The sequence below is a fragment of the Rosa rugosa genome, chromosome 5, assembly GCF_958449725.1.
Source record: "Rosa rugosa chromosome 5, drRosRugo1.1, whole genome shotgun sequence".
Taxonomy (NCBI): Eukaryota; Viridiplantae; Streptophyta; class Magnoliopsida; order Rosales; family Rosaceae; genus Rosa; species Rosa rugosa.
In genome coordinates, this window is record NC_084824.1 from 11,448,599 (window position 1) to 11,463,797 (window position 15,199).

Genomic DNA, 15,199 nt, shown 5'->3' on the forward strand with positions numbered 1-15,199 from the left:
AACCTTCGAAACCTTAATCTAAAGTATTCCCTCCCTTTGAAAAAAAAAACCCAGCCTTTCCCTCTCGTTTTGCTAAAAACAAGCCCTTTGCCTTAGCTAGAAAAATAAACCCTAGATCTGAAAAAACAATTCTCTCTCACAAGATCCTCTCAAGCTCGTATCTACTTTTTTAAAACCACCTCCTTTCACTCTTCTTTCCCTCACATGACCACCTCCCACACCCTCCTCTCGCAGACCCATGGCCAAGCTGGACCTCCACGGCACCGCCACCAAGCCCAAGGAGGCCAAGCTCTAGGGCGACGGCTTCGAGGAAGGAATCACCGACGCCGTCGAGCCCTTCACCGAGTCCATCTCCTTCGACAAAGCCCTCTACAAACATGACATCATGGGCATCAAGGCCCACGCCTCAATGCTCCCAAACAGGTCCTTAACTTTATTTTCTCCATTTTCAATTCTCTCAATTTCTCAATTTCTAGGGTTTGATTTGGTTACTATTAGGGATTCATCACTGTTGAGGATCTGTTGAGGATAGGGATGGCATTCATGAAGAGCTTACGGAGATGCAGAGGCGAATTGAGGAATGATAGGGAAGACGTGTATATAAACATTGAGGCACGCTGGAAGATTTGATCGGTGAGGCGGCGAAGAAGCTCCACGCAGCAAGGAACGAAAACAATCAGGTCTTGAATGATTTTTGGTTGTGTGTAGAGATACAATCGATGCAATTCTAGTGCAGATTAAACATCTACAACTTTTTGATGATTTGTCTGGGGACGAAGAATGAGGGTTTGATTGTTCCTGGCTACACACATTTGCAGCGGGCTCAACCTGTTTTGTTTCAGCATTTGCTCTTGGCTTCGTTGAGCAGGTTTGTCTCTCTCTCTCTCTCTCTCCCCCTCTCTCTGCACAGCTATGCACAATGCATGTCCTTGTGTTTTTGTGGGAGAGTATATTAATCTTTTCGATAATCAAAATCTGGATTCTTCGCTGCAGGAGTGGTACTAGAGAGGAAGTGTAGACAATTTGGCACCATTCTTATTAATTGCGTTTGATTTTTGTTTAATATCGTTGAAAATTGATTTTTGCCTCCTCTTGTAGAGGCACTTTTATTTTTGAGCTTGTTAATTTAGATTTCTTATACTAGTTTTGGTACTTTTCTGCATTTTGATTTACATTTGTAGTGGATTTTCAGGAAATTTGAGCTTAATATTTGTCAAATTTTAGTTTTGAACTGTGATTCTATTAAGAATTATAATGGGTTCCGGCTTCAAACAATTTTCAGGTTGTAGAGGTTTTGGTTTGGGGTATAATTTTTGACTGTAAGCTTGCTAGTTTATGCCATTTGATTTTGGGGTTATATGTGTTTCTTTGATTTCTTGTTGGCATAATTCGAATTGTCAAAACATACACAGTATTTTGCATCTTATATTAGTATATTACTCTTAGTCCAGGCTTTAAGCTTGTCACCTTGATCATCCACTTTGAATATTTTCCCTTCTTGCTCATCATTTTCAGGGTTCAACCTTTGCATAATGAATAAATTATCTGACCCCAGTTGATGCTATATATGTGCATGCTGGACTATATTGTCTGATGCAGTTAGGTGAGCAATCAAACTTAAGTCGTATGTATATGTATGTAATGCATACTGCTTTGCACTAAGCAATACCCAAATTTGTCTTTTGCTAGGGTAATTAGTTATCTAGCACTAATTGCAGAACACTCTGTACAATAGAAAAAAGAATTAGAGTATGGCTTTTAGAGTAAAGAAGGTGGGGGCGTTGCTTTCTCCATTAGGCTATTCCTTCTTTGTTCTTACACCTTAATTTGGTATTGACATCAGAAGACATGTATCTCACAACTTCTCATCTTCTCGTCTTGTATACATGCTCTTGACATCATTTATAAATCAAACTGTGGTTATCTTCCTTTTGTTTTGTTAGCATTTCATGATGCAAGTAGATTTCATTTCTCGACTTGTGACTAGATTACTGACTAGAGTCGATTGTCATTTTCAGGAAGAGATGGGGGCAGATGCAGACAATGATTCAACTACCTTTTGTACAGATGCAGAAACTTGCCACCAACACAGAATGCTATAAATACTGAAATTAAATCCAAAGGTAATCTGTTTTTAGGTTATATATAGAGCTATATTGCCTGTGTACTCTATGTAATTTTTGTTTTTAATTAGGTTATATATAGAGCTATTGCTTGTGACATGGAAATAAAATGAATATTATCTGTGATTTGGAAAAAATATAAATAAAATTCTTTATACGACTTCAACTTAGGATGGTTTCTGGAACTATTTGTGTTCGGAGAATATCCAAAAAGTATGAAAGAGGCGGTGAAGGAAAGGCTGCCTACTTTTTCTGCGGAAGAGAAAAGTTTGATCAAGGGTAATTTAGATTTTATTGCGATCAGTTACTATAAATCATAGTATGTTAAAAATTAGCAGCCATCTACTACTGAAGAGCCACACTACTGTGGTTATCTTCCTTTTGTTTTGTTAGCATTTCTTGATGCAAGTAGATTTCATTTCTCGACTTGTGACTAGATTACTGACTAGAGTCGACTTGTAGAGTGCAAATAAAATTCTATTAAAGTAGCAGCTGAACAAACAAGTAGAGTGCTATCTATCTCATCATCACATCAGATATATATGCATATCTACTCATGTACTTATAACATATGTTTACACTGCAGGACAAGGGAGATTGGCTAGAAGGGTTGGAGAAACTGATGGTCTATATAAAGCAAAAATATCAAAACCCAAAAATCTATACTCTTACTATTTTGATTATGTTGTTTCTTTTTGAATGGTCAAATTTACTATGATGGGTTTTTTTTTTAATTTTTTTTTCATTGGTTTTTGGTGACTTGTAATGCCAGGTTTACATTGTCTATATGGGAGAAAGAAAGTATGGAAACCCCGAGCTGGCATCTGAGTCTCACCATGAGATTCTGTCACATGTATTTGGAAGGTTAGCTCTAATGCGTAATTATGGGTGGTTCCTCATTCTAACTCAACAACATTGAAATGGTCGAATTTGGAGAACCAGCTCCTATCCGTGTGCCCGTCATGTTCTGTTCCGTATTACTTCTACCCTCAGACTACATGTTCCTCTCCCCCTGCAGTTTATCTATTGAAGTTTCTTTGCTCTGACCGTAATGGATTATTGCATGGTAAGGGAAATATTTCCCACTTCCTCTTCAGGAACGAACAATATTTTTGTTCAGTTGTCTCCCTTTGGTCTAGTCTCATGTTGCCTCAACTCCTTTGTCTTAGATGTCACTGAAATTCTGTCTGATCTTGAGCTTTCGATTCAAAGGGTGAAAGTGACAACAACACCAGATGACAGGGTCTTGGACCTGTTCTTCATAACAGATAACATGTGAGTTTTTCTTTGGTATTCGTTTTCTGTTTCTATATCTGAAAGTTTTCATAAATTCTGTATGATAATTTGCTTGTTTTCTCACATTTACATGGTTTCTAGATGGGTAAGAGTAGTGGCTAGACATCATAGGTTAGTCGCGTAGATACTTAGCTTGTCTATATGTAACAATATGGGACACGGTTTCTAATTTTACCCACTTTCCTCTCTCTCTAAGCTGATATTAATTCCTAACTTGTAACTTTCCACTTTTCTCCACTGACTAAATTTTTTCCTGACCAATTGCTAAAGGATAAAATATCATTATGCTCAGAGACCAGGAATATAACTGGGATCTAGTCAAAATTATTGTCTTTGATTTGGTATTCTTGGTAGTGTAATAAGTCAGTTAATGTAAAATCTTGATGCTATTGCATATAAATATTCATATGGGCTAAATTCTCAATTCAGGGATCTTCTGCACACAAAGGAGCGGCAAGATAAGACATTGAAACAGTTGCAAGCCGTATTGGGTGAGTCGTGTACCAGTTGCGAACTTCAGTTGGTAGGTCCTCAGTATGATCCCCACCATGGCATTCCTTCTCTGTCTCCATTAGTAGCTGAAGAGCTATTTAGGTGTGAGCTGTTGGATAAAGAAATCTGTTCTCAAGCTCTTAGTCCTGATATGACGAAATTGAAGAACGCTAATGTAACAATAGACAACTCATTGAGCCCAGCACATACATTACTTCAGATCCACTGTGCTGATCACAAGGGTCTCTTGTATGACATTATGAGAATTTTGAAAGACAACAACATCAAGGTAAAGATTCTTATATCATCTTTTTTGCAGACAACATCAGATCATATTTTAGTAACTAGGCTATTTTATTGTGTTAGTTTGGTCAGCACGTGCCTGTCCTGGAATGGTAAAATTGCCAGCCACCTAATAAGATGAGTATGGTTAGCTGGTTTCCAAGGTCCAAGTTGACACAGGTTTCCCTAGAGATGGGAATGAGGTTGAATTCCGACCTCAACCCCAACAAGGGTGATAGAAGAGTTATATATGCATTTGAGTGTGTGTGGAAAGAATGTGAGTTGGTTGGAACTTCTACTTTATGGAAAATTAGGTTGCTCTGCGTGATAATTTGGTGTTGGGACCGAAATATTCACTTTTGTTTCATTTTGTTTTTGCATATTCCCTTGCAGCTCTGTCTTCCTTACACAAAGTATGCGTAAATTCTAAAGTGAAACAAAGTAAGAAACTATGGTGCTTGAAGCTATAGAATTTACTCTGATATTGTTTAATTTGCAGAAAGCTGGAAACCCAATCTATACCAAAGGGTCTTGTACGTAAATAATAATTAATATATCAAGCTCCTTTTGTAGGCCTATATATCTCTCCATACTTATTGGCTAGTAGAATATGTTGTTCTTTCAGCTGTTGTTTAGTCCAATGTATAATTCTTAGTATATAGCCTATTCACTCATCTCTGCATTACTATATGCAGGTTCTTACCCTGCGAGAAACTCAATTGTAAGTCACCTATATTCATTAAGATTGATTTGCCTCCTACCAAGTGTACTGATGGCTCATGAATATATGGCACGATTGTGTAGTGTTTAATAGCTGTAGGTTTACATTTGTTGGTATGTTCTGTTCTACCATTGTTGGTCTGTGGCATTTCACATTTGTATGATTGGTCCGGTTATATACTGTGTTCTATATAGAAACAATGAACTATAGAGTAGTAAGAAGATTTAAAAGTGTAAATAAGAAGATTTAAATTCCATAAACTTATGCTTTGCTAGTTGATGTTGTAAATAGGACTATCTTAGCAGGTAGAAAGGAGTAAATTCTTGTAAGAACTCTAATTTGCATTTGATTAATTGAACGCCTTTATCTCTAATATTTCTACAATCTCTTTACAGCTTCTTAAGATATACAATACTAGTATATAATGTATTCACTCATCTCTACATTATTATATGCAGGTTCTTACTGAAGGTAAACAAAAGGATGTACTTAAAGCTGCTGGTGCATTGTTTTCACATATTTGTGAGGTTTAGGCAAGGTTAATGTGCATCACATTTATGGACAAGTATCGTGGGGGTTAATGTTGGGATAGAATGACTTTGTTGGATATATGGATGAATGTATTGAATCTTTACCTAAATAAATGTGTTTTGGGTTGTCATTTGGATCCCATATATGGAGAATGTAGGTCTTTTGAATGTCTCTCGGACTCTATTCCAGCTAAAAACTATGGTCTAATAATTGATCACCATAAAATGCCTAACAAAAACTGTTGTATGAGTCATCTAACTATAATACTTTAAGGACTAAAAGAACGAGAAAGCCATTGTCCAGCAAAACAACAAACAATGGTTTTTTTTAGAAATCTATAGTATCAATAATAGATGGACAATGGGATTTGCAAGTACATATTGTCTGATCAAGCCTTCAGACAACAGCAAGCATATAAGCCCCTGTTATATGACATATCCTTCAGACAACAGTAAGTATATAAGCTGCTGTTGTTCTTCGTGGTATTCAGACAACAGCCATTATAGTAGCTGCTGTTGTACTAAACTTTATCAGACAACAGCAAGTATATAAGCTGCTATTGTTCTTTGTGGTATTCAGACAACAGACATGATAGTAGCTGCTGTTGTACTAAACTTTATCAGACGACAGTTTTCTGGTATTGTCTGATTATGTATCAGACGGCATTGAGATAGACAACAGCAACCTCTATACTCAGACGACAGTGAAAAACTGTCGTCTGATTGAAAAATTGGTGTAGTGACCAGTGCTCCCACATCACTGACCACAATCCTGGCGTAGCTTTGCATATTGCTAAACCCGATAGCTTCGACGACGTCGTCAGCATTTGCTTCTCTGAGCTGAAATTAGAAATCGAAAATTGATAAATGATTAATAAGAAGGCTTTAGAGATACTTATAACTTCACCGAGTCATGGCAAATAGTTCTATACGAATTGAGCACCATCTATGTGTTTTATGGTGATGTGCATGAAAATCTGTAGGAGCTGTACTAGTCAAGTTACAAATTGTTACATCAATTGTGTACTGATTATAATTTTAAAAGACATGATATCATGCACCTCACCTTATAATTACCGATTCCACCCATTCTAAAGTTTGATTCGGAGAAAAATAATACAATTGAGTTCTCTACTATCAATTTTTTGCTCTCAATGTTTTTAAGTTTAGGTATGTATATGAGGCACTGAACTAGATGCAAAGAGTTGGAGTTCTTTTTTTTTTTTCTAAATTTTTCCGGAACTTTTTAAGAAATTGATGTGTACAAACTCCTCATATAAATAGTGTAAAGAGGTATTTTCTTTCCCATCATCATTTGAAATGAAGTTTCTATGAATCCTATGCTGGTAGTGTACTCATCCACAACTCTTTGAGCAAATGCAGCTGAAAATGAAATGCACATGATCCCCAGCAAAACACACCAATAATGCAGCACCACTCACAAGTGTCATGCATGCTGTGAATCAACCACCAACAAAAGTGTACCCAACAACCCCATTTCCATTTTCTACCCCCAAACCCAAAGGAAGAAAAAAAATGTCAATGCCATGCTATAGCTCCATAGCTCTATAGCTCTTCATCATATGTTGAAAAAACAAAGCCCTGCAGGCACATGGAGCTGTTTGCCTTGATTGGTGAGTCTACTGTCTACCCATCTTTTCACTTCCAGGTACGGACATGCTGTTCCCCCCTGTGATTTGATTTTCTGGTACTTGAATTTCAATTAATACCCCTACTGTAACTATAACTAACAAATACATAATAGAAACCAAAAGGCACCTAGAACAAGATCTGAGATATTGGCCTTTTAATAATTATAGAGAAATTATTGCTTTTTTTTGCAGGAGGGAGTGAGAGACCCACTGAAACTGGGTTTATTTAAAGCCTTTGTTCTTCTTCTGCCGGTGCAGCTGTTGTGATTGCTCTTTATTTCTGTGTGGTTACATGTGTGTATCATGTGCTGGATAAGTTGGTTATGGCAAGTGGCTTTGTTCCAGTGTGGCCCTGACCTCATTTATGGGGTTCCTCATAATTATATATGTACAAATCCCAATCTGCTGTCTCCCTTGATTTGAAGATCTTTGAGACTTTGACTACCATACCAAACACTTCTGCACTTTCTTATCGATAACTTGATTCTGCCTAGATTTTCTTTTTCTTCCTTTGATCTGTTTAGCTCCTAATTCTATTGTGTATACTCTGAAAGTATTTCAAGTTTTCAACATGAGAATGATATTTTGTATCCGGTCTAATTGAATTTACAATTTTGATCATTCTTGTTGTATCAACATTATAGTAACTTTAATTTTATCGATCAACGTTGTATATCCTTTAATTGAAACTTGAAAGTAAACTAACTTATTTATAAAAAGCACAAATTAACATTTGAGCAGCGAGAATGACTAATAATAAAAGAAAATTGCAAGATTCATAAAATAAAAGTGGCAAAATTCACAACGAGTGAACCAATATTATAATATTGACCAATCTTCCAAAATCCATTTGTTCCATAGCAAATAATGGACTCTAAGGGATAGTTTGGGATTGCTGCGACTTTTTTAAAAAACTGCTGCTGCTGTGTTGTGAGAATAATCAGCTGTGAATTAAAACAGTTTCGTGTTTGGTAAATAATATTTTTAAAAGTGTTGTCAGTACATAAAACAACTGCAGAGTGTGTTTTAATCCACAACAGCTTCTAAAAGCAACTTCTAGGCTGCTTCTAAAATCTGCTGCCAGTGACCTATAACTTTTAATTAAAGCTGCTTTTTATTTATTTACCAAACACAATAAAATCTAAAATTTTGAACAAAAGCTGATTTTTTTAAAAGCGAAGCAATCCCAAACGGGGCCTAAGCTCTTGGCTAGCCCTATATTTCATTATTTCCCAAGTGTTCAGGGTGGAATCTGATCAACGGTGGGTGTGCCATGTAGGGGAGTGAGAGAAAAGTTTGGCATGGTATTCCTGTTATATCCCATAGACTGATAATGATTTCATAACTGATGCTCTATTCTATAAACTATAGGCACTAGATCTCTCCCACTTATCACAGACATTAGACAACAATACCATAATAGCCCACACTTTTATTATATATATATATATATATATATATTTTTTAAATGGTTATTATATTTCTTATGCCAAAGGTAAGCAGTCAGCTGGATGCCCATAAAGGCAATATTTAAAAGGGTTGGATCATGAAAAGAAGTTTCACAAATGGAAGACTTTGAAAAAGTTTCTTAAAATATTCGGTAATCTCTCTATAATTTTATATTATTTATCCTTTTTAAAAGGTTTTGTCAAACACATTGTACTTATAGCATCTTTAGCATATTATTTAATTTGACTCTTTAGCTATTTTAGAGCATCTTAGCACTCTCTATTTTGGCTTCTTAGCTATTTTGGAGAGCATATTTAGCTTTTTATATATTTTAGCTGCTGCACCAGACTCCTAAGTGGCTCTTTTTTTTTTTTTTTTTTTTTTTTTTTTTTGAATAAAGGGCTGGTGCGGCTGCCCTCAAGCCTCGATTAATGAAACTGTCGAATACAAGGGGGAGACATTAAGCCTAAACCCCTGATTACAATAAGCATCTAAAGTATGTCCTGAAATAATATCAGGAATCTCTACATATGACATGTATTCGAAGAAGCACCAACTAGCAAAGAGTGCACAATTAGCTACTCCATTTGCTTTAACATAGCAGTGACATAACGGAAAGATAACTCGATATGTAACCCGATTACAACATAGCATAATTACCAGCTTTAGCACAGCTTTCCTCCTATGTTGCAGCCGAAAAAGAAATCCGACGACACTTAGTCTCACCCTACCACTAGGCGGCAGCGCCCATTTGACGAAGCAAATAACTCGCCGCCGACCTAGAGCAGACAAGGCACGTAGAGTGCATACACAGGCACAAGACCCGATTAGTCCCACACAAACAATGTAGGGATTTATTGCTCGCATAAAGCGACATATAGCTAACCAACATAAAATAAACTTAGACCTATGGCAGGGCCCAGAAACTGAGCCCAAGCCCAAGCCCATATAGCTAGAGGATCAGAGCCAACAGGACAAGCCCGGCCCAATACTGTTGTAGTCACCGCCGATATCCTGGCACCTCCGTTGCACCTCCACCTATTTCGGGTCGCCGCCGTCATCAGCACTCCACCAGCCTCCGAACCGAGGCTTCTGACCATCTTTCTACCCAGATCAGATCTGGGGTCACCCATCGATCCAACCCAGAGCCGGTCATCCATCGTCCCTCTGCTATTGACTGCGCTCGATCCCGACCGTGCTCCCAAACCAGCGACTTCCGGCCAGCCCCGCCACAGCAGCACCAGACCACCGCTCGCCATCAGACACGATCTCCTCAGCCACGTCTCTCAAATCCCAGCGATCCAGATCGGATCCACTCTGATTGAGAGCCGAACAACTCACCTTTGACCCGTCCACGATGGACGGACAATCAGACCCGTCCGGCTGCACCCACAACGCGCCGACGAGGTCAAAGACGACGCCTAGGCGGAGGGCCGCCGGACGAGTGCAAATACGGCTAGGGTTTTTCCTGTTCTCGCTCTCCTTCGAAGGCTAATCTTATTGTAAGTTTAAGTGGCTCTCTATTATAACTAAAAGTTATCTCGCTCCTAAATATAGAGAGCGGGATGAGACTCTCTATAATTTAAAACATTCATTTTAAGTTATTTTGTGTAATTTATAAATATATTTAAACTATTTAATTTTCATTTAAAAAATAATATAAATTTAAAACTAGCTAAAATAGAGAGCATTGATGCAGACGCATTTCTAAAGTGGCTAGCCAAAATGACTTTTTAGCTAGTTTGGCTAAAATTTGACTTTAAAATGGCTAGTATTGATAAAGATGCTTTAGAGAGCATGTTTAGCTTTTTATCCATTTTAGCAGCTGCACCAGACTCTCAATTAATTGACTCTTCATTATAAACTTTTAGCTATCTCGCTCCTAAATATAGAGAGTGAGATAAGGCTCTATATAATTTAAAACATTCATTTTGAGTTATTTTATGTAATTTATAAATACATTTAAACCATTTAATCTTCATTGAAAAAATAATATAAATTTAAAACTAGCTAAAATAGAAAGCATTGATGCAGACATATTTTTTTTTTTTTTTTTTTTTTAAAAAAAACTCCACCCCATTCCCACCCTTGATGGGGCTCGAACTCCTGACTTCTTATATATGAGACCAAAGCCTTACCACCCCACCAAACACACACACCCATTGATGCAGACATATTGCTAAAGTGGCGAGTCAAAATGACTTTTTAGCTATTTTGACTAAAATTTGACTCAAAAATAAAGATGCTATTAACATACCATTTACATCCACGCAATAGAATTAATCATGTTATGTGTAAAAAGATCTTAAAATTCAGCTTTTATACATATAAAAAAAAATGCGTTTTTGAAGTATGGACAGTTACATTTATGTGCATACAATGAATCGACAATTTTATTGTTTCCGTATGAACACTGTGAAAGGAAAACTACATATGACAAGAAGATTTTGTTTTAGTAAAAAACTAAGACTATTTCAAAAGCAATAAACCTCAAAAAAGAAATCTTTTGGTTTTCAATTGCTTTCACTCTGCCTAGTTGGAAATGGAAAGAAAAATCTACAGGTCATTATGAGTAGCAGATGGGGTGGTGACACTGCATTTGGAAGTAGCCAAGCAAATCATATCCGAGATCTGAAAACAAAATGGAGGCAGATTCTTGGTAACAAAATAGAGACACACAAGGGTCTCCCTACAGCTTAAGGATACCACCCTACATTTGGAAACCTCTTTATTTTTCTTCCAAATGACCAAGATTCATTTCTTTTCTTTTATGTCAATCTAATTCGACCAATGACAGAGTGATCAGTCGTGTTGAAGCTAAAGGGCACCAGAATCCTTCTACATTTAAAACGAGAATCCAAGAAGGGTGCCCAGAAAGGCCAGCAAAATCCTACTAGATTTCCACTGTATTATTGAGATAAGAGACTGAGAAGCTCTAGTAGTAGGAGAATCCCCCCTTATTAAAAAGCACAGCATCTACAAAATCCTCACTAGATAATTTCAATACACGTGTGTCCTGTGTCCCTTTATTTCTAGGGCATCCTATGGAAGAGTGAAGAAGGAAGAAGACCAAGTTCTAGGGAGGGAGTGGGGGGTCCAGTTGATAGTCGCATGCGCTTTTTTTTATGTTTTCTTTGATTGATTTTATAATAAAATCATTTTTGTTGTTGTTGGTGTTGTTGTTGTTATGTCCCTCCAAAACTCTTCGTCCAGCTCAAGAGGCACCACCACCCAACCAACACTAAACACAAGAGCCACAACAACTTAGGAGACCCTCTTTCTCATTTTCCATTTCCAAACCTTGAAAGAAGCTACCAGAGACTACTGGGAGAGAACAGAGACCCAAAACTAGAACTTCCTTTTAGCCAGAAAGCTCAAATTTTGATTCTTTTTTGAGTTTGTGTTCTGGTTCTGAGCCCACAAATATGGATTGTTGGTCTCCTTCTCTTGCTGTTGACGACGAGTTTCAGAAGCTGGCGTTGCGAGTGAACCCTCCAAGGTGATTGAGTCCCCTCTTGTTTTTGGTTTTGGTTTTCTTTTGTTTTTTGTCTCTGGGGGGGGTTGAATTGTTCTTGGTTTTTGTCCAGTAAAATTGGGTTTGTGTTTGTTATCTTTGAAAGTTTGATGCTTTTTGAGCTGGAATTGTGTCTTTTAGAGTGTTTTGGTGGCATGGTTTTCTGATTTGGTTTCTTGTGGATGTTGTAGGGTTACAGTTGATAATGGCTCAAGCAGGAAAGCCACCTTGATTAAGGTGATTGAATTTCTTGAATTGTCTCTGCAAGCATTTCAAAAAGGGTCGCCCTCTGAACATTTGGTTCTTTGTCTCTTTCTTTTTTTGGGGAAATTTTTACAGGTAGATAGTGCAAATAAGCGTGGGAGTTTGCTAGAGGTGGTTCAGGTTCTGAATGATTTGAATCTCATTATAAGAAGAGCTTACATTTCTTCAGATGGGGAGTGGTTTATGGATGGTAGGCTTTTTAGTACCAATTGCTGTAATTGAGCTCACAAATTTTTGTTCTTTTTTTTGGACTGATTTTCTTGTTTTGAATGGTCTTTTCTGCAGTGTTTCATGTCACTGATCAACAGGGGAATAAGCTCTGTGATGATGGAATAGCTGAGCGCATTCAACAGGTAAATTCTCGAAATTAACCCCCTTTTCGTCTAATTTATGAAATCTGATTTACAATAAAGATCTTTATGAGAATCTCATTGCCATAGCAAAATGAATGAGAGGTTTAGATTGACTTTTGGTAGTGAACTTATTCATTCATTCTTTTCTAGCTGTATTGCGGAAACAACCATGCTTTAGTATAGCTGCATTTAGGAGGCTTGCTTCGTTCTGTTTTATATGATTATAGAGTCTTCTAAACCTGCTTAGTGATCAATTTGTACATGTTCACATTAGAAAAGGTGGTGCAAAATGTTATAGATCTATCCAAGGGGATAACCCCTTCACCTCCCGAATAAAAATTTGTGTATATAGAGTGTCTTGTAAAGTACTCTAGGTTTTCAATTGTATCTCGTTGAAGTATATAAATGAAAACAAAGACATGTGCATAAGCTACTTCACATGTATCTCCTTGAAGTGTCCCACTGGAGGGGTTACCAGTTGTATTCTGAATTCTAAGTGATTTTGATAATCATATTTTATTTTTGCAGTCTCTAGGACCAAGAGCTCGGAGCTTCCGTGCCTTGAGAAGTTCAGTGGGCGTCCAAGCTGCCACAGAACACACTACTATTGAATTGACTGGAAGGGACAGGGCAGGCTTGCTTTCAGAGGTTTTTGCTGTTCTTGCTGAGCTCAGATGTAATGTGGTTGCCGGAGAAGTATGGACCCATAATTCAAGAATGGCATCAGTTGTTTACATCACCGATGGGCAAACTGGGAGGCCTATTGATGATTCTGAGCGTCTTTCTGAAATTAAAGAGTTTCTCCTTAATGTGCTCAAGGCAGACAAAGATATGCGCTCTGCCAACACTGCCGTTTCTGTAGGTTCTACACACAAGGAGAGGAGGCTTCACCAGATGATGTATGCAGATCGTGATTATGATCTACACAGTGCAGATTCTGGATCAGCCAGTGATAGAAGCAAACCCTTTGTAACTGTCGAAAATTGTGCAGATAAAGGATATACTGTTGTGAACTTGAGGTGTCCAGATCGTCCTAAGTTGCTCTTTGATACAGTATGCACCTTAACAGATATGCAATATGTGGTATATCATGCAACTGTGATTGCTGAAGGACCAGAGGCTTATCAGGTTTGTCCTTCTTTCTCTCAACGGAGTAGTTTTTGTCTGGTTTGATTTAGTAATGCCAGTTTCATGTAAAGTACAGCTTTCTGAGCCACAACTAGCATTTCTAATTTTGGCAACATTTTGTATTTGTGTAACAGGAATATTATATAAGACATACTGATGGCTGCCCTATAAGTTCTGAAGGAGAGAGGCAGAGGGTAATCCATTGCTTGGAGGCTGCTATTCGAAGGCGAACTTCTGAGGTACAAACATACTCGAAACCTGGTTACATTCAAATTGATATTCTTTTCCCAATCTCATATAGCATTTGAAGTCTAATGCATCATTTCTGATGCAGGGTATAAGACTAGAACTCTGTGGTGATGACAGAGCCGGTCTTCTTTCTGACGTGACTCGCATATTCAGAGAAAACAGCCTTTCAGTCACCCGAGCTGAGGTTATGACCAGGGGTTCCCAAGCTGTGAACGTCTTCTACGTGACTGGTGCATCTGGAAATCCAGTGACGAGTGAGACAATTGAGGCAGTTCGGCAAGAGATTGGCTTGACAATACTGCACGTAGAAGAAGACATGTACTCAAAATCTCCACCACAGGAGAGTGGGAGATTCTCTTTGGGAAATCTATTCCGGACGAGATCAGAGAAATTCCTTTACAACTTGGGTTTGATAAAATCGTGTTCTTGAGTGTATCCAATTAGGTAAACTAGGTACTGTTTATATTAGGATGCTTTCCGGTTAGCTGTAAATCGTGCTCTCTGAAACTGCCAATGCAAAAGCGTCTGGTCAATCCCTTTGTTGATCTTGGTCTAGGCCTGCAACTTCCATATCCGATTTGCCCTTGTACATACATTTCCTCAGCTTCATATTTCAGTCTCCGAAGGTATCCTATATTCAACGTACTGTACTACGCGACCAGAAGTATCAATCTAGTCCCTGCATTAGGGAAAGAATCTGACTGTAATCCACCAAGATTGACCGTGGTTGAAAAAAATATGCTGTATGACTAGCTGGCAACTCAGGCTGATTAGACCTAATTGCCGAAGTAGCAGGATTCCATTCCATGTATCAACGTTGTTTCACTTTTCATTCAAGTCATTTTATTCTGGGTGTGCCACATATTTTACGAGTGCTGCGAGTAGATAAGGTCACTAAAGGGAACATTTTTCTTCAAAGAAGCAACCTCTATTATAGAGAATATCTTGCGTATGACAGGTCCGTCTGCAGTCCCCCCGTCTGAATTAAAACGTTATTTTCAAAACTTCATACATTTTATTATCTATGTTAGTCCCAATTAAGTAACGCGTAATACAGATAATATCGTAACATTTAAAAATTTACACATAATATAATAAATTATTATTAAGCGATCATACAGAGAATATCGTAACATTTAAAAATTT

The 15,199-nt window shown here is 37.7% G+C and overlaps 2 protein-coding genes across 2 annotated transcripts; both read left to right on the plus strand.

The window, feature by feature from the left end:
• Positions 1–3,005: 3,005 nt before the first annotated feature.
• On the plus strand, positions 3,006–5,575 carry LOC133711198 (ACT domain-containing protein ACR9-like; the record flags this gene model as incomplete). Its single annotated transcript, XM_062137354.1, has 6 exons — positions 3,006–3,189; positions 3,293–3,398; positions 3,849–4,200; positions 4,693–4,726; positions 4,889–4,914; positions 5,373–5,575. Coding segments are annotated over 6 exons (777 nt in total), but the record flags the coding sequence as incomplete, so codon positions are not given.
• A 6,080-nt stretch (positions 5,576–11,655) lies between these two features.
• LOC133708560 (ACT domain-containing protein ACR4-like) lies at positions 11,656–14,925 on the plus strand. The gene is made up of 7 exons (XM_062134036.1): positions 11,656–12,044; positions 12,251–12,296; positions 12,399–12,513; positions 12,609–12,676; positions 13,205–13,804; positions 13,939–14,043; positions 14,139–14,925. The coding sequence occupies exons 1-7, from the start codon at positions 11,971–11,973 to the stop codon at positions 14,481–14,483; spliced, it is 1,353 nt and encodes a 450-aa protein (XP_061990020.1). The 5' UTR covers positions 11,656–11,970; the 3' UTR covers positions 14,484–14,925.
• Positions 14,926–15,199: the final 274 nt, after the last annotated feature.